The 23,370-nt window shown below is 35.5% G+C and overlaps 2 protein-coding genes across 5 annotated transcripts; both read left to right on the forward strand.

The window, feature by feature from the left end:
* The first annotated feature begins 338 nt into the window (after window positions 1-338).
* Window positions 339-3,314, forward strand: LOC110753223 (Radical SAM superfamily protein). The gene is made up of 9 exons (XM_021954074.2): window positions 339-658; window positions 758-834; window positions 921-1,023; window positions 1,134-1,231; window positions 1,415-1,545; window positions 1,644-1,752; window positions 1,971-2,162; window positions 2,263-2,399; window positions 2,628-3,314. The coding sequence occupies exons 1-9, from the start codon at window positions 415-417 to the stop codon at window positions 2,914-2,916; spliced, it is 1,380 nt and encodes a 459-aa protein (XP_021809766.1). The 5' UTR covers window positions 339-414; the 3' UTR covers window positions 2,917-3,314.
* A 371-nt stretch (window positions 3,315-3,685) lies between these two features.
* Window positions 3,686-9,590, forward strand: LOC110753222 (uncharacterized). 4 transcript variants are annotated; one of them, XM_021954073.2, is made up of 19 exons: window positions 3,692-4,009; window positions 5,258-5,295; window positions 5,389-5,411; window positions 5,740-5,846; window positions 5,934-5,985; window positions 6,073-6,157; window positions 6,443-6,533; window positions 6,931-6,969; window positions 7,126-7,193; window positions 7,307-7,369; window positions 7,597-7,652; window positions 7,739-7,812; window positions 7,915-8,007; window positions 8,089-8,196; window positions 8,356-8,436; window positions 8,565-8,656; window positions 8,793-8,808; window positions 9,049-9,159; window positions 9,249-9,590. In XM_021954073.2, exons 1-19 carry the CDS (start codon window positions 3,917-3,919, stop codon window positions 9,357-9,359), a joined length of 1,401 nt encoding a protein of 466 aa, XP_021809765.1. In that variant the 5' UTR covers window positions 3,692-3,916; the 3' UTR covers window positions 9,360-9,590. The 4 variants fall into 4 exon arrangements, 2 of the variants coding, with proteins under 2 accessions (XP_021809765.1, XP_021809764.1); XM_021954072.2 differs by having other exon boundaries at window positions 3,694-4,009; window positions 8,356-8,445; XR_015832821.1 differs by lacking the exon at window positions 8,793-8,808 and having other exon boundaries at window positions 3,686-4,009.
* The last annotated feature ends 13,780 nt before the right edge of the window (window positions 9,591-23,370 follow it).

A 23,370-nucleotide genomic window follows, 5' to 3' on the forward strand; every position in this document is an offset into this window, starting at 1 on the left:
CTTCATGGCAGTTTAGAAGCTATATTAATTACTCTTTCTAAAGACAATTTGCATAGTTTCCCTTGCATCCAAGGTACTAGGTCCGATGCATACAAGTGATAAGAATACTTACCTATATACCCGATGCATTCAAGTGAAAATAATATTGACTTATACGCCCGATGCATACAAGTAATAATAATATTTACTTATACTCCCGAGATATTAGGCTTGATTTATACCTAGCCGATTTGGCTGTATAAAAAAAAAAGAATTCTAGTCATCAATATTTCCAGACCAAAATATAATTAGCACTCAGCAAACAACATAGACCAGTGACTAGTCCTCGAAACGATGTCGTTTTTAACCTAGTTAGCGACCTTAAGCCTCTTCCATCCCTGGACCTTACTGGTCACCACTGTCGTGTCGCGAGATATGGGTCGTATGTGGATGAGACGGATCCTACTCAGACAAAACTCTCTACCTCTGCTGAAGCCTCCCATGGCCTGCTTGTTAACGCCTGCGACACCCCAAAAGCCCATCTCCTCTCCCTTTCTGAAACCATCACCACCAACTTTCGCTCCTCTTGCCTCGTCCCACCGTCGCTCTCTTTCAACAGCAACAGCTTTTTCTCTTCCGGATCCTCTCGTTTCCCTCGATGGAATTTCTTCCCATTTTGGTGAGCATTCGTTTGTTTCACTGATCAAGGTCGCTGATTTCTGATTTTTCTACTCTGGGTTCCTCTTCTTTATTCTGATTTTGGCTGCCTTGTGGTTAGGAGGAGATGACGGCGTTGGAACTTCAAACAAGGGCTTGAAGGTTCTTCTCAAGGGCATGACATACGATGAGCTTGAAGTAATTGTTTTTTATCTCGCCAAACTGGCTTCGTACTTTTGCTTGTTAACTGAAATATGTTGCTTATAATTGTAATGCTTTGACAGAAATGGGTTCAGTCTCATGGCTACAGGCCTGGCCAGGCTTTAATGATATGGAAACGTCTCTATGGGAACGGTATCTGGGCGCATCATAGTGATCAGCTGGAAGGTTTCTCCTCCTACTTTGCCTTATTTCTCTTAACCCAATTCCACGCTTCCCCAATACAATCATTTTTAGTAAGCAAATTGGTTTATGTTTCATTCTCTCTCGATATGCAGGCTTGAATAAAGATTTTAAGAAGATGTTGAGTGAGAATGCTGAATTCAAGGCATTGTCTTTGAAACAAGTTATTACTGCCGCTGATGGAACTAGGAAGGTACATGAAATCATTTCCTTATGTTTCTGTATTGCTTAACTATCATCTTTTAACTATCTTCATACACGGGCTACTATACTCAGTGTAAAACTACTTTGGGATATATCATATATGGCTTTAGGTCGTTCCTTGTATTTCTTTGAGAACCTTCTCATTGATTATGAAACTCACAGGAGGTTTCAGATTTTGTTCACTTTGGAAGATGGATTGGTGATAGAAACTGTTGTCATACCTTCCGATAGTTGCAGGAATACTGTTTGTGTTTCAAGTCAAGTGGGCTGTGCCATGAATTGTCAGTTCTGCTACACTGGCAGGCAAGTTTTTCATGCTCTGTAATTAAGCTAAGAATTCTATGGTATTTCAATTAGGCCGGATAATCTGAATGTTAGTTCAAAATCATTCCATTTTGCAGGATGGGTTTAAGAAGACATCTGACTGCTGCTGAGATTGTGGAGCAGGCTGTCTTTGCACGGTGCCTGCTTACAAGTGAAGTTGGTGACATTACAAATGTTGTATTTATGGTAGGTTAGCAGTTCGGGATACATTTCAAATGGATTTGAGTTTTTTCTTTAATTAGATTCAGAAAATCCTAGTTCCCTTTTCTGTCAACTAGACCCAAGTAACTTGCTGAACCTGTACTACCACAGCTTGTGCTGATTTAGGTCACTAAAATATAGCTTTGATCTGATAACAGATACTTTCTTCCTCTCTGATAATAGGCTTAAATTTATATTTCTAGGGAATGGGAGAACCACTTCAGAACATTGACAATGTTCTTAAAGCTACAGACATAATGCTACACGATCAAGGCCTTCATTTCAGTCCTCGCAAGATCACTGTTTCAACAAGTGGGCTTGTCCCCCAGCTGAGGCGTTTCCTCAAAGAATCTAATTGTGCTTTAGCTGTTAGTTTGAATGCAACGACTGATGAGGTATTTCTGTTCAGTTATATTTGAACTTGTGAACAATATGTCCGTGAAATTAGAACCGCACAGTGGTATGACCTTCCTTACACAAACATTGGATTCGCAGGTCAGAAACTGGATCATGCCAATTAACCGGAAATATAACATAGGCTTGCTTCTTCAGACCCTTAGGGAGGAACTTCGCTTCAAGAATAACTACAAAGTTCTTTTTGAATATGTAATGCTTGCAGGAATTAATGATAGGTAAATGAAGTTTCATACTTCATGTTGTTTGACTTGAATATGTCATTTCTGAAGTTTCTTTTGTTGCAGTATTTCATGGAATGCTGTTGCATGCTATTATTTTGTAAATCTAATGCCATGCAAGCTCAAATTATTTGATTAGGATTTGTTCGAAGCAATATTTGTTTGCTCCCAATTAGGGATTCCTTTTCCCTTTCTGGTCATGAATTTATTCTTTGCATGTTACAGCATTGAGGATGCAAGGAGGCTTGCTGATCTCGTTCAGGGAATTCCATGCAAGATCAATCTTCTCTCATTTAATCCTCATGGCGGATCCCAATTCAGACCAACCAGTGACGAGAAGATGATTGAATTTCGCAATCTTTTGGCAGAAGCAGGGTGTGTTGTCTTCATGCGGTCGAGTAGAGGTGATGATCAGATGGCTGCTTGTGGTCAGCTTGGAAATCCTGGTGCAATCCAGGCTCCCTTGCTCCGTGTGCCAGAGCAATTCAAAATGGCAATGGAAGTGTCTGTGTGATCCGATCATCTCAACATTATGTTCCCAAAGCCTATAAATGAAGCAGAAGCTATGCGTTAATTTTATTACTAGCCTTGGAGCTGTCTCCTGTGGTGCATTGGCGTCGCATCGAACAAACTTGGGGTATCTGGCCTTTTTGGGATTCCTATCTTCCCTCCCGCCTCGTATCACCATGGCGTGCATGTTCAATCTTAGCTTTCTCTTGTATGCATCCACCTCATTGCTGTATCAGCGGGTCTGTTACCAAACTAAGTAGAAAAGCCTGGCTAGGAATAATATTTGATGTCTTCTGCATACGGTAAATGTAGCTTCTGTATCGGGAGATGCGAAATTCCCCATTTATGAGTCTTTAAACATTAAAGCCTTAATTAATTCATCGTGTTTTTTTTTGGGCCAAATTCAATTAACCCATGATACATGATATGATAAAGGCCAAAAAAGGCAAAACAATGATCAACAATTTGATATGGTAAATTCAAGTTTGAAGTCAACGTTCCTACATGGTAAGAAGTTCGTTAATCCCTGTTTAACGTAAAGAAAAGTTCGTTAATCAATTTTCAAACTTAAGCAAAGAAGTTCGTTAGTCAAGGCTGAGAGATAATCGCCACAGCACGCTTCATTTCCCTTTTCCTCTTGGAAAAGACAATAAAAAATACCTTTCGAATATTTAAGTAGAGGCAAACGGGCCAGCTGGCGAATACAGTTTAAATTCATAATTGGATCGTTACAGCCACGCGCCGAAGAAAGCCGGTAGAGACACGAAACACTTTTTGGCGGCATCTCTTCCCTCACCACCACCACTCCAAAATTTTTGCAGCTATATAAAGCTACTCCAGCCCTTTCCCTCTGTAATTTTGTATCATCATTGTAACCAACTCTCCCTCTCCGTTTCTCAAACCCTTGCTAGCTATCCAGAGTCGAAATCGTTAGATTTTAGTCTCCGAGCTCCATTGCTCTACTTTTTCTCTGTCAGCGTTCCAAGTTCAGTTGTGAGCCAACAATGAGAGCTACTACGAACAATGGGATCTATCGGGATCGGAGATCGATGAAGCATGTTCTGGACAACGTTCATGGATACATCTACCTCGAGCCGGTATGAGAATCGATTTCACCGTTTAACTTCTCTTGCGAATTCGCAATATCGTTTCTGTTTCCGTTTCCTGCTTTGAATTTGTTCCTCGCTCCTAGAAATGTAGAATCGTAGTTTAAATTATCAAGTCTATTTGTTTTCGAGCTCTAAATTCGTGGTTGAATTTAGTGAGGTGAAACGTTGCAATTTCGCCTCGTGAACTGTTTGCTTCGGCTAGTAGTTCATAGAAACGCATATTGTATAATTAATCTTATTTTCATATATTTAGAGCTGTTTAATTGCTATTTTAACTTTAAAGAGATAAATATGCGCCGGCGATTCAGAAATCGCTATAATAGAGAGCGCTGATTTGTGCTTTGTTTGGTTCCTGTCTCAGAGTATTAGGAAGTCGTTTGGTGAATTAATACTGGATATCAGCTCGAGCTTGTGAATCGAGGTTTTTATTTTGTTTTTGATCGAGTTATACGTAATGTAATTTTTATTTTGTCAGAAAGTTGTTTTCTGCTTTTGTTTAAAGATCAGACAGATGTAGAATTGTTCGGGGGAATTTGTAAGTTCAGATGCTTTGGTAAAAAACTGCAAGTGAAGATTTGATATTCTCAGATTGATAATTCGTCAGGGGATTTGAGTAGTTTGGTCTTGAAAAGTTGAATAAAGGAGCTGCATAGCCATTCAAATTTTTTGAATAGTTTCTCATGAATGATAGAACCTTTACTTGACAATTTGAGGACCTAAGGCTGGATTTCTTCGTTTAATTCCATGAAGGATGTCAAGTCAAAGTTCATACAGAGCATTGAAATTGTTTAATGATAAAGCTCAAAGAAGAAGAAGCAGCTTAAATTCTCAGATTAATAAATTAACAAGTGAAATTGAACTTTTGATATATGACGGAAGTCACTAAATCGTAGCAGATCTGGAACAGAGTGTCTTTTACTGAATTTTAGTTAATAAGGAAACGGAATATTGGAAAAGTTTCGAAAAGAAGATGGGGTTGGATTTGAGATCAGCAGCTCAATGATTTATTAGGGCTAATAATTTGAGATCTCATGTTTGATGTGATTTTTAATTTTAAAATTCTCTAGGGAAGTTTCTAAAGATGTATTCCTTTCAGATTTACTTCTGCACTTTACGTGCAGTATGGATTCCTTTCAGAAGTGCATTGCATTTAACTTAAAATATTCTCTATTGTTCATGGGATTTTTGTTACATTATACAATCGTATCAAATGAATCTTTGTATGGTTTGTTGCAGCTATTCTTGCAGTTCATTGACACTGAACAGTTTCAGAGGCAAGTTTGATAAAACTCTATGCAACGGTCATTTTGCCATTGAGTAAATTTTGGTGTTTCTTTTTTATCTGATAAATTTACTGCCTATTGCAGGCTTCGTGATCTTAAGCAACTTGGTGAGTTGAACTTCACTAAGTGAATTATCAATAACAAATATTAGATTTATAAGTAACTAGGACACCAAATTTCTAGATATTGATTGTTGTAGATATTCTGACATAGCCTAATAACGGGTACCAGTTTCATTTTGATTGTGACCAATGGGTGTGCATTTGTGTCTATGTGTGTATGCACATACATAGGCATTAAATGTACTTTATCTATTTATATCTTCAGTCTTAGATCACCTTCTACATTTATCTCAGTAGTTGTTCTACTTATGTATATCTATTGTTGTTCATCACACAAACATCAGGTTTGATTTTAATGTTACTTCCGATCCAGGTCTGACACACATGGTTTACCCTGGGGCTGCACATTCTCGATTTGAGCATTCACTGGGAGTGTATTGGCTGGCTGGTGAAGCTGTCAATAAAATTAATTTTTACCAAGTAGGAATTTTTCATCACGGCCTAGTCATTCCCATTATGAAACCTATGAACAAGAACTCTTTCCTATTTCATCTGCCATCCTTGTAGGGCCAGGAGCTTGGAATTGAGGAGTTTGACAGGAACACAGTAAAACTTGCTGGTAATCAGACTGTACCTGCCATAATAAATGCTTTCCTTTAAGTAAGATTGTCCCACATATCTATTCTTTTGTCAAATCTCTTTCTAGGACTACTGCATGATATTGGCCATGGCCCTTTCAGCCACATGTTTGAGCGCGAGTTTCTTCCTCGGGTTCTTGATGGTTACGAATGGTGATTCTTACATTCTTCAAGTGAATTTAGCTCCATTTTTTCTCTATAGTAGAAAGAAGATTGCATTCTACACGGATTTAAACCTTTCTGAAACTAATATTACTGATGTTCTGTTGCATTTATGACATTCACATGCAACATGTCCTTATTCTTTAGGTGAGACTTAAGAACATATTGTGCAACTCAGTACAGGGAGCTTTATGTTTGTTTGGTGGCTGTAAATCGTATCTGCTCTAGTTAGGATATCTAGTACAGTTTTGGGGTTGAATTTTTTGTACTTTCTAGGTCTCATGAGGATATGTCTGTGAAGATGATAGACTACATTGTCGACAAGCACTGTATTGATATTGATTCTGCAATCCTCAAGACTGCGAAGGTTAGATTGTCTTCCATCAACGTTATCTTTAGCTGTTTTTCTTCCAACTGTCAATACTCTGAGAAGAAGTCACTCAAATCCCATCATCTAGGCAGAAAAGATGCAACATTTTCGAACTTTCTGCCACTTGAAGGGAAAAAAATAGCAGGAGCATTTTTTTTTTCACTTGTTTAAGGCTGGGATGAATTCTTTCAGCTTTGATTGCATTCTGGCATCCTTCCTTGTATCCTCATTGATGTTTTCATTTCTTTGCAACTTTTAACTGCTGAGATCACTTCACCTTCTCAAAGTGTCTTTGTTGGCTCAATATGTGCAAACTTGAATGATGGGGGACGTTTGTACAATAATAAGAATGAATTAGGATTTAATATTTTGGGACTGTTATGTATCTTTACAGGAAATGATCCTTGCCAGCTCTGAACATGGGCCACAAAAAGTAAGTTATCATAATGCTTAAGGTTAAATTTTTGAGAATTCTTCAAGTACCTCAGAACATCTTACAAACTTATTTTTCCCCTTAATGTTTGTACTCTATATTGGACTCCTTTAGTCATTTATTCTTAGCCCCTTTTGCAATTTTCTTAAAATGTAGAGCATGACAGAAAAGCGTTTCTTGTATGATATTGTTGCAAATGGGCGAACTGAAATAGATGTTGACAAGTAGGTCACTTGATTTCTTTTTATATTTTTGTTTGGCATTCCATGTGGATATTCTATAAATTGCTACTTGTTATCTGACAATACTAAGTGATACATATGCCAATTGTATACAGGTTTGATTACATTGTGCGTGACTCCCGAGCATGCGGTATTGGTTCTGGTTTTCAATTTGAAAGGTATTTATAAATTAATAATTTCCAGAGGGCATAAATTCAGTGAAGATCTATGGTTATTGCTTTGGTCGACTCCTCTGTCCGGTACACTAAAATTTGTGACATTTCCATTTCTGCAGAATTTTGAACTTGGTGTATTGTGTTATTTGCACATACTTTTAGGAAACTATACTTTTCCATATCCATACTGTGGCTTTTGACAGAACCTTGTTCGTTGTTCATACTTGCAGGCTGATGGAAACAATGAGAGTGATGGAGGATGAGATATGTTATCGCGCTAATGACTGTCAGTATATCTTGAATATTGTCCTCCCATCACTCTTGCAACATAGTAGTTATGGTTCTGTAAATTTTATTCGATATCTTGGTCAGATCTGACACTCCACAAGCTATTTGCCACTCGTGCTGATCTTCATCGGACTGTGTACACACATCCAAAAGTGAAGGTCCTAGATAGAACCAATAATTTTTAGTTGAAACATCTGAATTATAATGGTACCATATTTGGACTTCTCTGATATGCCTCCGAACATCAAATTCTTTCTCAGGCTATTGAACTCATGGTTGTTGATGCTCTGTGCTATGCAAATGCTGATCTTGGCATTGCAGCTTCAGTTCAAAAACCATCTGAATTTTGGAAGGTTTTAAGATCTTTATTAATTAAGAGATTTTGATTAAGGCTTTTATCATTATAGCACTAATGTATCCATCTTAAAGTGCAGTTGGATGACTCAATTTTGAAATGGATCGAAACCTCTGATTCTGATAGCCCTAGCCTCAAGGAAGCTAGGAATTTAATCCAACGCATCCGTAAAAGGGATCTGTACCAGGTATCCTAATATGTTCACCTTACAAGAAATGGGGCATGATATTTTAAACGATTCAAGTGTCTCAGAATCTTAGCTTGTCCTAGTGTGATTCATTGTTTTGCTAATACAAGCTGAAGACTGAAGGCAATCCGATTTGTAACAATTTTATCTGCTTGGCAGTACTGCAATCAGTTTTCTGTTCCAAAGGACAAGCTAGAGAATTTCAAAGACATCACACCCCAAGATATAATTTGTTCACAGGTTCAAAATGTATTATAAGCTCTCTCTCTCTCTCTCTCTCTCTCTCTCTCTCTCTCTCTCTCTCTCTCTCTCTCTCCTTATGCTTAGCAAGTAGACACATTATACCTGATGTATAATTTTCCATCCAGAAATCTGGTGGTGTTACACTGAAGGAAGAAGATGTTGCTGTGAGCACTGTCAAAATTGATTTGACTCATGGAAGGATGAACCCTCTTGAACGGTACCTGAAACCAAATCAAATAATGATCATTATCGAGCCACTGTTTGTATTCCTATAGTATTGATTGAATTTGCTTTTAGTAATTTAATTTGACAAATAAGTTTATCTTTTTCATGCCTGTACCCTGCGCATCCAGAATCAATTTTTTCAAGGTACAATTCTCCTCTATGGCTTAGATGCTAATATCTTATCAGCCCTCTGTGACATAGTGGGAAACAGAACAGCTACCAAAAGATTGATTATTTGGAATAAGATTATTTTCATTTAGCAAATCATCAAATTTAACCTGATTATAGTTTAAAATTCGATGACACTGCTGATATTCAATTGTTCATTTACTATATCTTCATAGTAGTGCATGTTGAATTGACAGACAGGTTGGTTTTTATCAGGATTATGATAGCTCTGAGAAATTTCGAATCCCAGATGATCGCATAAGTCACTTGCTTCCCAGATTTTTCCAAGATAGGATAGTGAGGGTGTACGCAAAGAAGCCGGAACTGGTTCGTGCGCTTAATACATGTTGTCCTTGTTGTCATTAAATCATAAACTTAATTGAAGCATATATGACTGATGAGTTATAATCATTCAGGTGGAAGCAGTTGCTGAGGCCTTTGAGAACTATCAGGTGGAGACATATGGATGTAAAGCCCAGGTACATGCAACTCCTGACAAAAAGAAGGCACGCAAACAACTGGAATAGCAATATCAAAATGACCGTCAGTAACCACTGTGTATATCCATATATCTGACTGTAAAGAAACGTAAACATCCTACCGCATATTATTTTGGATATCAGCAACTTTGTAAATGTACGTATGAATATATCTGGAAGCCATGAGAAAATGCATAAATCCATATAATCGTGTATCTCTCTCGACATGGATATGGTCAATGATGGTTTGACGAAGCTTGTTTACAATTTTTTTTTTAATTGGTGGAAGTTTGGAATTGGTTCCAAAATCATGAGTTTTCCCACCTTTTTGGTAACAAATACAGCTTGACCGATGTTTTCTGTCTCACTTTGCCTCTTATCGTTAAGTCTACTAAAAACTCCGTTAAAAATGTTGACGTGGCACTGCTACTAATGGGACCCACAATTTTGCTAAACTAAGTGCCATATGTAAAAAAAATTTTAAAAATTGGCAAAAAGTCATTTTTGGTCCCTGTAGTTTGCCATTTTTATCACTTTAGTCATTGTCGTTTCAATTTGGTCAATTTTGTCCCTGTAGTTTCAATTTGAAGCAATTCAAGGGCAATCCTTAATTTCTGTCATTTTTTTTAAACTTCTGTTAGTTGTGAAGGGGTAATTTGATCAATAAATTATTTTAAAAATTCATTCATTTTAAAGATAAAATCTTCAAATTGAAAAAAAAAAAAAAAAAAAAACCCAGCCAAAACCAATTCCACCACATTGCAACCTCCAAACAACCCAAAAATTTAAAACAAAAAACAAGAACAATAACAAATAGAGTTTTTCTATTTAAACCCTGCACTTCTCTTTGTTCACCTTATATTCTAAGTTCACCCCAACTCATAATTCAAAATTTCATAATTCTAAGAGAACCCTAGTATCTTCCTAAACTACCCCTAAATACACACCAGCAGAAAAAAAAAAAAAAAAAAAAAAAAACTCATCAACCTTACACCCAACATCCCACACCCCACTATCTTGCCCCTCACAACTAGGGTGTCTGTTAGATGTACACAACCTAAACATATTAACATATATCACATAAGGTTTGAATTTTGTTTGTCATATGTCCTTGACACATCAATTAACTTTTCCATTACTATTGACTGGTATGACTTTAGGTTGTTGCAGGATATATGATGACTGAAGCTCTAAACAAGAAAGGATACAATGCCTATGCCATCTCTTTTTTTTTTTTTTTTTTTGGTCGATGCCTATGCCATCTCTTTTCCCTCACCTGAAGAATTTCTAACAGTACTTGGGCTTGCTGCTCCAGTGTTTGTGACAATGATTTATAAGGTTACAATTTACTCAATGATCTTTCTTGATCTAGTCTCATATGTTTCTTTTTCATATCAACGCAATTTAAGAAAGGTGGGGTGTGTGTATAGATGTACTGCAGTACTAGGGTTAAGTATTAAGTTAGATGACTTTTTTTGTCTTTTTACACAATAATAAAACTTAAAAGCTTAATGATTTAAGTATTAGGGTGAACAAAGAAAAATGTGGGGTTTAAACAGAAAAACTCTAACAAATATATCTTAAAGAATAAATAACAAAAAATTGAAAAAAGTAAAAACAAGAACAAGATCAAACCAAACCCAGAAAACGCCACCCCCATCTCGTCTTCCCCAACCCCCAACCCCCAACCCACCCTCCCCCCATAACCTCCACCTAGATCCACTAGCGCAGGGCATTGGGTGGATGTTAGATCCAAACATAGTACATTAAGGCCAAGTGGCTATCTCCTCACACGATCTCTGCGGTTGAGACTGAGTTCGACGAGTCGGTATTTGAGCTGTTGGAAAGTTTGTGTCACGCCCTGAACCCAGGGGTTGGTGGAAATTCCGCGCCTAGTGCGTGAGAAAAAAAAAAGAAAAGGAACTGAAACCTGGATTTAAAATAAACTTCTCTTATAAAAATAATTCCAAAATCTTTACAACTTTACAATAAATAAATCAAGCTCTATCACTCTCATTTAATTCCGCCTCAACTGGTTTACTCCTTGTCTTGCCCATTACTTCATCTGAAAAATTATAGGGTGAGGGATGAGCAACCACCGCTCAATGAGTAGATTATGTAATATGCTAGTCAAGCAATGCCGTTTTACACTCTAGAAAATATCATGAAAAGATGCACCAATCCATATCATATCACATCATCCCTTCATATCTCGGTTATCATTCATAGCATGTAACCAACCACGTGACTCTTATTGGCCTCACTGCCCTATGTCCCCGTGTGGTACATCTATCCCTCGGATACTCCAACATTGAAGTTCTCATGTTCCATGAATAATACATACTTCACAAATATTCCAAACAATGTATATATAGTGTAAAAGATTGCACCAAATTAGACATGCTTGACTTGAAATAGAGAGATATTTGTAAATAGAACAAATCCACGATAATTCATGGTTTTCATATTTTATCACAAATAAGAACTTTTAGAACATATTACATAAACCACTCACCTCGATAATGAGACCCCTTAAAATAAATTGGCAAGACAACCAATCTACCTATCTCCATGTACTACTACGCATGCTATGAAAACAATAATAGGAAATGATTCCTATTTATACTACTACATAGGTGGCAACTACTTTCCTTCAATTGGAACAATGTATGGCAGTTGATAAGGTTTGGCTCCAAGTTTAGATAGCTGTTACTGGAGTGCCAACACCTCCTGCTCAAATAGAGCTTACTCATCTAGGTACAATGACACTTGGAGTCTAAAGTATGTTTTGGATAACAACTAGGCTATTGAACTTGGTCAGCAAAAAACAAAGAGATAAAGCTGTCAAAAACAGTACATATAAATATTACTATTTTTAATAACTAATAAGATAAATTTTTGAAAATATAAGACATACCAAGACAATTATATATATTATATAAGTTATAAACTAAATATGTAACAAAATATTTAATTTCCCAAAATATAATATATATATATATATATATATATATATTATATTTTGGGAAATTAAATATTTTGTTACATATTTAAAATACAGGGTTTCACAGTTTGGGTGAGGAAGAGAAGACGATCACAGTTTGGGTGAGGAAGAGAAGACGATAGTGGCGAAGGAATGGAAATCGCCGGAGTTGAAGCCCAAGAGATCTCAGACTGGGGTTAAGATGGTGACTGGTTTGGCTTCTGTCATGGAAAATGAGCCAAAAAAATTTTGATATAATTTTTAAAATTTTTTTGGGATATTTCTTTCGGTTTTTTTTTTTTTTTTTTTTTGTTGTTGACAGTTTAGATGAACTGAAAGATGGTATTATATATGCCTGTATATGCGTATATGGTAGCATAACCGTTTGATCCCTTCTATGTTTTTTTATATGTAAGGGTCGGATTTTTTGGTTTTAAAGTATTTTTTTTATATTTTTGATAGTTAAATTAAGTTTTTTTAAATACAATTTTTAATTTTTAATTTTTTTCTTCACACATGGCACGTAGTTTAGCAAAATAGTGGGTCCTATTGGTGTCACGTCAGCATTTTTAACGGAATTTTTAACAGACTTGACGGTGAAGGGCAAAGTGAGACACAAAACATCGGTCAAGGGGGCAAAGTTGGTTACTTTAACTTTTAGTGGGAATTGACAAATGTATCAGGGAGCACTGTAGCACTTAAGCCTTTCTTTTTTATGTATCCACGTTTTTTCATCTTGTTTTTTTTTTTTTTTTTGAAAAAACGAATGCGTTTCTTACCATTTAGTTCTCAATATGTTTCATTTTGTGATTTTACTGGATTATTTACACTAACACCCTCTGAGATTTCTTGTGTTTTCACAAAACCCCCTTAAGTCACAAAAATTACATGAACACCCTCTAAGGTTTCAGTTTGTTTTCACAAAACCCTTTTTTGTTAATTGTTTGTCCAAAATTTGATGATTTCATTGAAAAAAAAAACTTATGCAAATGACAAAATTAACTTCAATAAAGCATATGCAATCCAATCTCAAATGCCAACTTTGCCATTTGTATAAATTTTTTTTTGGGTATAAAATCATCAATCTTTGGATAAAAAATCAATGAAAATGAGTTCTGTGAAAGACTCAAAGTGATGTGTTGTGGCTGCTTTCCAAAGTGAATAATTTGTCTAAAACAGGGGAATTCAAACTCCTACCCCCTCTCCTTGTCTTTTGCACCTTAACCAATACACTGAAGTCTCATTTGTGTATTTGTTCCAAAAGCTTCCTACTTATGTGAATCATGGGCTGTTGTTATTACTGTTAATTAATTATTTGAATTCCTTTTATTATTTTCTCTCTTTCATGTTTAATTCTTTTAATGTTATTTATTTATTTTAAATATTTTCATGCACTTAGGGGGTTGTATTCAATTAGGATTGTGTACGATTTTGAAAGATTTTTTTTAAGTGACAGATTTCCTGAAATTGTATAACTCCTATAGGTTTTACCCTGATTTTTAATAAACTTGTATAGACTTTAATTATAGACTTCCATACTTTTGTATGAACTTTTGTTATAGAGTGATCTATTTGCATAGACTTTATCACTCTTTTGTTATACTTTTCTCTCCTCAACCGGCTTGTCCCTTCGAAACTTGAGGATGTTTTGGATGAAAATAGATATCATGATCTTGGAATTGCCACTTCCACTAGTCTACCAACAGCACTGTAATTTGAGGAATTCCACGAGGAGGTTTGCCTAATACAGGAGGCTTGTAACCACCCAAGGTCAGTGCATGGCTTAGTGCATTGTTTTGTCAAACGGTAGAAAATTTTCTAACACTATTCTCTGTATATGAGGATGCATATTATAAGAAATTCAAAGACACCCACCACAAATTCACGAAAAGCAAATATTATAAGAAATTCAAAGTAACTGGCGTTCATGAAAGTATAGTGACAAATTTATAACTTCTTTGAAAGCAATGTTGAAAGAAAAATGTGCAACATTCATTCGATATCGTTAATTCTCATTGTTGTCATTGTGGCCAACATCTCTCCACATATTCAAAGCTATACCAACTCTCCATTCATTAGCATGTGCTCGTTGTTGTTCTTGTGTTTGGAAAACTAGTTCAGGATCCCCTTCATTAATTGGTAATGATGAAGATGAAGAAGATTCGTTCTCCAATTCAATAGGAAACTCATCTGATCGACATTCTTTTTGAAGAAAGTTGTGTAGTCCAGCACAAGCTAACACTAGCTCTGTTTGTGTCCTATATGGGAATGGAGGTGCGGACTTGAAAATTGTAAATCGTGATTTAAATATGCCAAAGATCCTCTCAATGACATTCCTCAAGGACGCATGACGAAGATAGAACAACTCAACTTCATTTGTAGGGTCACGACCTTGACCTGCATACTCTTGGAGATGATATCGAACACCCCGAAATGGAGCCAAAAATTGACGTCGATTTGGAAATCCACGTATTACATAAATGTGTCACGTATTACAGAAAATCTGTTATTTTGACCCACTACACGCAAAAATGTCGCAAGCATTTCTTCTACACAAATGAACCTTGTATCTTGTAACAGTGTTTTTTCTCTAATAATACTGCACAACTTGTGAAACATATTTGGATACATTCTATACATTTGTCGGAAATGCTCAGGATCCTCACTCAAAGCATTATGTATATAGTTGATCGGTTCATAATTGTATATCATTTTGTACCCTTCTAGCTTATGATTTGGTTATGTTATTGAGTTAAACTTGTGCTTTTAATCCATTTTCTGTTTCGATAAGTCCATAATTTCATACACTTGCTTGCCTTCTTTACTTAGTGATTTTGCTTAGTTTCTCTTTATTTTGAGTCACTTACCTATGTTTGTGTGTTTTGTAGGTTAAGATAGCAAGAGATCACATTTGATGCAATCCATGCATGTTAAGGGCTGATTGGGATAAGAGCAAGAGCTTAAAGACAAAACCAAAGTTGGGCCACACTTCTTGTCAGTCCAGTTTCGTAAGTCACCTTGCAGGTCTCATTTCAGCAATCTACACAACTCGGATGAGGAGACATTCTTCATAGACGTTGTTCAATTGGGTGTCTAGTATAACATATCCAAAATTCAGCCCAATTGAACATATGTGGAGTCCTTAGCCCGTCCAACACTGAACCATGCTCAGGAGGATTTGCAGCTGCCAGCTTTGAGCCTTGTCTCCTCCTTTAAGCCATGTGCCTCACCCATGCTGCAACTGACTTTGGATCCAACATAATGAGTGAAGTGGGGAGGCATTCCAGCTATGAAAGTCTAAAGGATCAAGTTGGTACATGCTGGAGTTATTATAGAGAAAGCATGTGCATGCATGTGAAGCAAAAAGAAAGAAATGAAATGAAATGAAGTCAATTCCAGTCTCTGTTCGGCAGCCAACTTGCAAGGCCCAAAACGCACACTTCTACTGCTCCGATGGGAATACTTTCTTCATAGAAGTTGTTCCTAAACAGAGGTTTCAAAACGTATCCAATGGGGCTCAAATTTGGATATGTTATACTAGACACCCATTGGAACAACTTCTATGAAGAAAGTATTCCCATCGGAGCAGTAGAAGTGTGCGTTTTGGGCCTTGCAAGTTGGCTGCCGAACAGAGACTGGAATTGACTTCATTTCATTTCATTTCTTTCTTTTTGCTTCACATGCATGCACATGCTTTCTCTATAATAACTCCAGCATGTACCAACTTGATCCTTTAGACTTTCATAGCTGGAATGCCTCCCCACTTCACTCATTATGTTGGATCCAAAGTCAGTTGCAGCATGGGTGAGGCACATAGCTTAAAGGAGGAGACAAGGCTCAAAGCTGGCAGCTGCAAATCCTCCTGAGCATGGTTCAGTGTTGGACGGGCTAAGGACTCCACATATGTTCAATTGGGCTGAATTTTGGATATGTTATACTAGACACCCAATTGAACAACGTCTATGAAGAATGTCTCCTCATCCGAGTTGTGTAGATTGCTGAAATGAGACCTGCAAGGTGACTTACGAAACTGGACTGACAAGAAGTGTGGCCCAACTTTGGTTTTGTCTTTAAGCTCTTGCTCTTATCCCAATCAGCCCTTAACATGCATGGATTGCATCAAATGTGATCTCTTGCTATCTTAACCTACAAAACACACAAACATAGGTAAGTGACTCAAAATAAAGAGAAACTAAGCAAAATCACTAAGTAAAGAAGACAAGCAAGTGTATGAAATTATGGACTTATCGAAACAGAAAATGGATTAAAAGCACAAGTTTAACTCAATAACATAACCAAATCATAAGCTAGAAGGGTACAAAATGATATACAATTATGAACCGATCAATAGTTATATCCTTTCCTAGTAACTGTTTGCCGAGTTAATGGACGTTCAACATTTTCACTACGCATGATAATCATAAACTCATTCAACGCATGAGCTACTGCTTGGATCGCCATTAATAAATACCTAATGATTTCATAAAGTTCTTCTCTCTCAATTTCTTGCCTTTCGATTTGTTCTTCCTCCATTATATATATTGATATTCGACCACCTGGAATAACAAGTACTACAAACAAAGACATTAAAAAAATCAACCAGAGCGTAATTTAGAACTTGGAATAAAAACAATAACCAAGCAAAGATATTTCATTATCAATATAATATAAACTAGTTCATCATCAATTTAATAAAAATTCTCAATATGTCATACGCAAAAAAAAAAAAAAAAAAAAATTAAACATACTGTTTGATAAATCCTAAAGCATTATCAAGCAAAAAACCACTCATCCCCAAAACCCACTCATTCCCAAAAACCACTCATTCCAAATTGTAAGATATCCAACTTGAGCGCTCTTCAGGGGACATCAACAAAAATGCTTCCTTCTTTGTAGTAGTATTCAACAAAGAAAGGGCTTTATAACGAGCACATTCATCCACATTTGGGGTCTCCTTAATAGCTTCCCATATATAACTCTGCCTCTCCCTGTCTTTTTCCCTTTTTTCCAATAGGCTATGGACTCCCTTGAAGTCGGTAGCAATTGAATCAATGCTAAAACTAATTCTGTCCATACATGTGTCATATTGGCTACCATTCCCTTCATGCTCTTGTCTAGTTCGTTCTCTCTAGCTTGAGCTTTCTGAGGGACCTGTCCAAATAATGGCCTGAAAAGGTAAGGATGAAGAAGAATGTCCGAGTGGTGGACCTTGGTGTGATGCTTCATTATTATTTGGTACAAAGGCCTGAGTGTCATTATCATAAACAAAGTCCTCTATTCCAACTTGTCTATCTTCCACCCCAAAAGTTCTTGCATCAGTACCATCACCCAATCCTAATGAGTTTTTTCTAATAGCAGTTGCATTCCCAATGACAATTTGCAAATCCTCATAGTCCTCACAAGTTTTTGTTTGAATATGCCTGTGGGTTGGGTGGGACTACAAAACAGCAATTAAATAATAATTATTAGTAATGAATTATGTACTCATTACGATAGCAAAATTATTGTTAGTTATACAAACAAGGATAGCAACAGACTCATTACGATATACCAACACATAAAAACCAAGCCAACAAAAAAAGAAAATTTTATAAGTAGCTGTTTACGTATGCATCCATATAACCAGACAAAAAATAACGAGACCCATTAAGCAATATTACATAAAGTGCAGAAACCAAACAACTATAAAAATTTAACATATTTTCAGTAAATATTTATAACATAAGACAAATAGTTGGAGGTATAATAAACCCTAACCCCAAGATAAACCCTAAAAACAAGCTACACTCTAATAACAAGCAAAACCTCTATAAAAACAAGAAAAACATCAACCAATAATCATCAACGAACAGTAACAAACAAGAAAAACCATGGAAGAAGAAGGAAAACCAACAAGAATATTGAGAGAGTGTACCTTTGGAGAGTGGTTCGTCTTCTGCAGAGAGAGAAAAAAATATGTCGTCTGAAATCTTTGGGGTGGAGGTTGGACTTATGCTGGCCTTTATTATTTATACCTAAACCCTACAAATTCTCCAAACTCCAACACTTAATTAAATCCTTCCAAATCTATCTCCTTTTGAATACAGGTAAATTTATTTGGACTTTTTTCAAGTCCTAATTGAATACACCCACATTTAGATAGACATTTTAAACGTTCAAACAAGTCTAGATTGAATACACCCAAACTGTTATAGACTTTTTAAAAGTTTGTCTAAATCCAAATTGAATACACCCGAATTTTTAAAATCTTTTTAAACGCTTTAGAATCCTAATTGAATACACCCCCCTAGTTAAAAAAACATTCTTAGTATTTTATTTATTATTGTTTTTTTAAATTATGATAATTAATAGCTAATCAACTTATGTAATTTACCATGCAACGTATAAAGTGTAAAATGTTATACTAAATTATTATAAATAAAATTAGAATGTGTTTAATATTTTTTATATATTAATTAATACACATTTCTAAGTCACAATATTTGTCAGCAACTAACATAGTCACTTGAAATTACTCAAACTCACTATGCATTACATTTTATTCAATTCTTTTATGTCAAAACAATAGGTAATTGGCTAAATGAACATCTTATAAAATTTCATTAAAAACTTCCATATTTTTCTCACAATTTTCGTTTTTGTTATAGAATTAAATGGACGTTGGGTCTCTGGTGATGGGTTTTTGATTCAAGCCATAAGGAAATCTAGCCGGACTCGCGTGTTCAAAATAACACGCTCACAATTTTGCGAACCCAATTTCGAGCTCTCTATATTAGACACGCGAGTCCTTGTTTATTTTAACTGTTGGACTACACAGTCTCATTTAAGTTACCTCTCCCTTGCCAAATATGGGTCCCAAATGTTATTTAACACAGTCCAGTTCAGTGAGGCATACCAAACATGGCCGTAAGGTCTAATCCAGTCTGGATAACCCATTGAGCAGTTCAGGATGTGTTGCTGAGAAGAGACATGAACGAAGGAATATACTTGTGGCATCGTAGAACTTATCATGCATGTGATGCTACCTGATTGGCATTATTGCATGAAGTTTGTCAAATCAAGGGTTTTTATGTTTATGATGAAATCATTTATCAACTGGTTGATGTGCTAATAGAATCCCATGCTTGAATCGGTAGAACATGGTGGGTCCATGATGTGCTAATTAAGCTCTCTACTGGTTGATGTGTCTGAAAAACTGGTTTTTTAGTAGTTTGAATGTTCAAGAACTTCAGCATATTGTTGAACTCTATGTGTGTAGCATATATATTGGGGAAGAGCCTCATGAAACTGGAAAATTGAGAGATAGGATTGTGTGGAAAGATAGGAAGATAAGATAAGGTGGGTATTTTAAAAATAATTGTGGGTGAAAAGATAAGATTGTGTTTTTTCAAATTTACATGGTGGGTGAGAAGATAAGGTGGGTGGGTAATTAGCAGCACTCATTCTAAATTGTCAATGGGGACAAAATTGTTATGAGAAATGTGCATTTAATGCTAGCTCATTTTCCCATAGTTTCCCATGGGAATGGAAAATGAAACCTAAGAGGGGAGGACAGTTTCATTTTCCTCCTTATTTTTCCATGTGTTAGGTAACCATTTTCCATGCTGAAACTTACTGAATATTTGATTTCCCATGAACCAAATGCCCATTATTATAGAGATCTAGTCGATAATAAGAAACAAAATGTGTAAGCGACGACCGAGTGTAAATTTACACAAATGTCATTTTTTTTAAGAATCACAAATGTCTTTTTATATAAGTCTTTTAAGAAACAAACTTTACACTTGGTCGCCGCTTCATCTTCTTTCAATCATGGAAAAACTCTGCAAAATTGAACCATTTTCTCCATTGTCATCAACCAATGGCGATCAAAACACACAACTATATCTATTGTCTCTTCAAATTTCAACTTTAATTTAATGGGTTAGGACCAAGGTCTAAAATATCGGGACACTACTAGAAAAACGCTCAACAGGGACCCTTTTATCGGAGACTAAAATAAAAACAGTCTCAATAGATTGCTATTAGGGACTGATAATAGAAATAGTCTCTATAAAATGATAAAAGGGACTGATTCAATAATTTTCCATGACTAATAAATTTAAAAACTCGGAAATCCGTGCCTTCAGTATTAAAGAAATTATATATAATACTTTCATGTCAGATATATATTAGAAAATAAGGCACTGTCAAATTAATCAGTGCCTAAGTTGTCCACCATTTCCAGTAGCGGGCACGAATCAACACAAAAACTTAATTAAAATTTTAAAAATATATAAATAAAAGACTCATTATACCAACTAAGTGAAATTATACGTATACCAAAATGACTTTCCTCCTTTTTCTGATCCCAAGAGTCCTACCTCTCTCTGCTTACTCTCTCTCTCTCTCTCTCTCTCTCTCTCTCTCTTCAATTATTATTTTCATAACCACACTCTCGTTTTACTTCCCAAGATTGCTACGGTTTCCTCCTTTTCCTCCTCTTTTCCTTCCATTACTCTCTCTCTCTCTCTCTCTCTCTCTCTCTTATATTTTCTTAACAACTTTCTTGAAACTTCTCTTTTTCTCTCCTTCAAATCTATACGCACCCCTTTTGTCTATTTTTTTTTTCTTTTCTAATTCTCGTATTTTTCTTGGTATTGTGTTGTGTCTGGATTTCTTGGTCTAGTTTTAAATTTAATTCTTGGTATTGTGTTTGTAAATCTAACCCATTGTCCGGTTTGGGCTAGATCTGTGTTATGTCTCTTACAAATCTTTCATTTGAATGAGTTTTGCTTAGCGACTCATGGTTTTTGTTTGACTGGTTGTAGAAATAAAACGTATGGGACAAGTTCTTGCTGTTGTTGATGGCATATTGAATCTTTTTGAAAGGTAATTTAATGAAATTTCTCTTGTTCATCAATGAATTCACTCTCTGTCAAAATCATAAATTTATTTGTATTTTTTAGTGGGTATTTGTGTTTCTGAATTTTGAGGATTTATTTGTGTTTATGTTTATGGTAGTGCAGATGCGGTTAATAGGCTTAGGGGTCGTTTGGTACGGCGGACTGTCATGGACTGGACTAAATCCTGGGACTGTCTTGGATTAGCTCGGATTGGACTAAGCTGGATTAATTTCTAATCTACGTTTGGTGATGCGTCGAACTAAGAAGCTGGATTGTAAAAATAGTGAAGACCTATGTTTGGTGCTGTGTCGGACAAAAAAATAATTCTTGTAATATTTAAATTTATTTTGGGATTTTGACCTAAAAATAAGTAAATGCTACAAAGAAACACAATTCAAAGATTTAAAACAATAAAACAAATAAAATTATGATTGTTTATGAAGAATAAAATTCTGATTTTTTTTTTTTTGGCTTCTCAAGATTTATCTTAGTTGCTCCTTAGCCTTGCCCCAAGACTACTACAAATCTTCTATTTTTTGTTGGTCGAAACATTACTAAGGAGCTAAACTCACTCTATATAATTCTACGTCTTTCATGGAAGACCAAGTAAAAAATAATTTAAAAAAAGAATATATGTATAATTTTTGTATTTTTGACTTTTGACTTTAAACTGAAAAATATAATTTGACAAGGTAATAATTGCTTGCGATAAAGAAAGCAGCACATCATGAATTATTAAACTTGTTTCAATATAAAAAGAATATCAAGCATTTGTCAATTATTATAGTTTGATTTTCCAGCACATCATGAATTATTAAACTTGTTTCAATATAAAAAGAATATCAAGCATTTGTCAATTATTATAGTTTGATTTTCCAAATACAAATGTGGTCAAATGCAATATCAAAATAATTCTTGTAATATTTAAATTTAAATACGGATTTTGACATAATAAATAAATAAATGCTAAAAATCCCAATTAAAAATTTAAAACAATAATAAAAAGAAAACAAATAAAATCCTAATATTTTTTAAAGAGAGGAGTTGGATTAGCGTGTTCTATTTAGGAACGTGCTATTTAGAGAACCACTTTTCGGGCTCACTATATTAGATGGGCGAGTGAGGCCTTTTTTTCACTATTGGACTATATAGTCTCATTTAAGTTAGTCCCGTCTGTTACCAAACATGGGTTTCGAGTGCTATTTAGCCTAGTCCAGTCCAGTGAAGCATACCAAACATACCCTTAATGCTCTCGGGGGCAGAGGTGAATTTCTACTCCTTTTTCAACACTAATTTTCTTTTCTTTTTTTGAAATGGTCAATTTTTAGTCCTAAATCTTAGATATTTATTGCTTTTCAAGAAGATGAGCTCTCTCCTTCAGTTCAACATGCAAAGACTCTTCCGGTGTATCTCCATAATCCATGGTCGGAAAAAATTCTTCTTGGGGAGGAGGTTCTCTAAGCTTGACAGAGTACAAGGTTTACAAGAGTGACAGTTTGCAAACCGAACGGGAAAGAGAAAACCAATGAATGGTTTAAAGAACCGATGTTTCAACATATTGAAACAACTTTGACCCAAGAAAAAACATATTAAAACAACAAAATCGCTATGGGACAATCAGATATTTTTATAATAAAAAAAAGGTTTATGTTTTTAGGGACTGATAAGCATTCTATACCTTTTAATTCTATTAGGCACGGATGTATTTGGAATGCATGTACGCGTATTGGTTGGACAGAATGTGGGACCCATTGGGAAAATAAGTCACGGAGATTTGCAATCCGTGCCATATTAGCAATAGAGGACCCCTATAAAAGACACTGTTATAAATCAGTGCCTATTACTACATTAGATACTGTTTTCAGTCCCTAAAGAATGTAAAAGGGACTGATTAGCCTCAGTCTCTTTTAGTCCTTTTTTTAGTAGTGGGAGTTTTGGAAATATTGGTGATCCAAAAACACGGAAATTTCGGGAAAAAATCGATATCGGTAAAATTTGTATAAAAACTATGGAAATTGTGAGAAAAACTTGGAAATTTTTATTGAAACTTTATAGTATGTTTATCTAATCAATTCTCTATGATTTTATCACAAAAAATTGGAAAGAAATGTATTGCATTGTGGGTTTGAGTGATTTAAGTTGATTATATAGCAAGTTGACAAAACTGTAATTTTAGAAAATATATAGTAAG

Source organism: Prunus avium, chromosome 1 (assembly GCF_965620075.1).
Source record: "Prunus avium chromosome 1, drPruAviu1.hap1.1, whole genome shotgun sequence".
Classification (NCBI taxonomy): Eukaryota; Viridiplantae; Streptophyta; class Magnoliopsida; order Rosales; family Rosaceae; genus Prunus; species Prunus avium.

Excerpts from the sequence above, each read along its gene's own strand:
- LOC110753223 (XM_021954074.2), top strand. The coding sequence starts at position 415 with ATGGGTCGTATGTGGATGAGACGGATCCTACTCAGACAAAACTCTCTA. Across the intron at positions 659-757 it reads TGGAATTTCTTCCCATTTTG|GAGGAGATGACGGCGTTGGA; the intron begins GTGAGCATTCGT and ends CCTTGTGGTTAG. Across the intron at positions 2,163-2,262 it reads TGAATGCAACGACTGATGAG|GTCAGAAACTGGATCATGCC; the intron begins GTATTTCTGTTC and ends TTGGATTCGCAG.
- LOC110753222 (XM_021954072.2), top strand. The coding sequence starts at position 3,917 with ATGAGAGCTACTACGAACAATGGGATCTATCGGGATCGGAGATCGATG. Across the intron at positions 7,813-7,914 it reads ACACACATCCAAAAGTGAAG|GCTATTGAACTCATGGTTGT; the intron begins GTCCTAGATAGA and ends ATTCTTTCTCAG. Across the intron at positions 8,008-8,088 it reads AACCATCTGAATTTTGGAAG|TTGGATGACTCAATTTTGAA; the intron begins GTTTTAAGATCT and ends CTTAAAGTGCAG.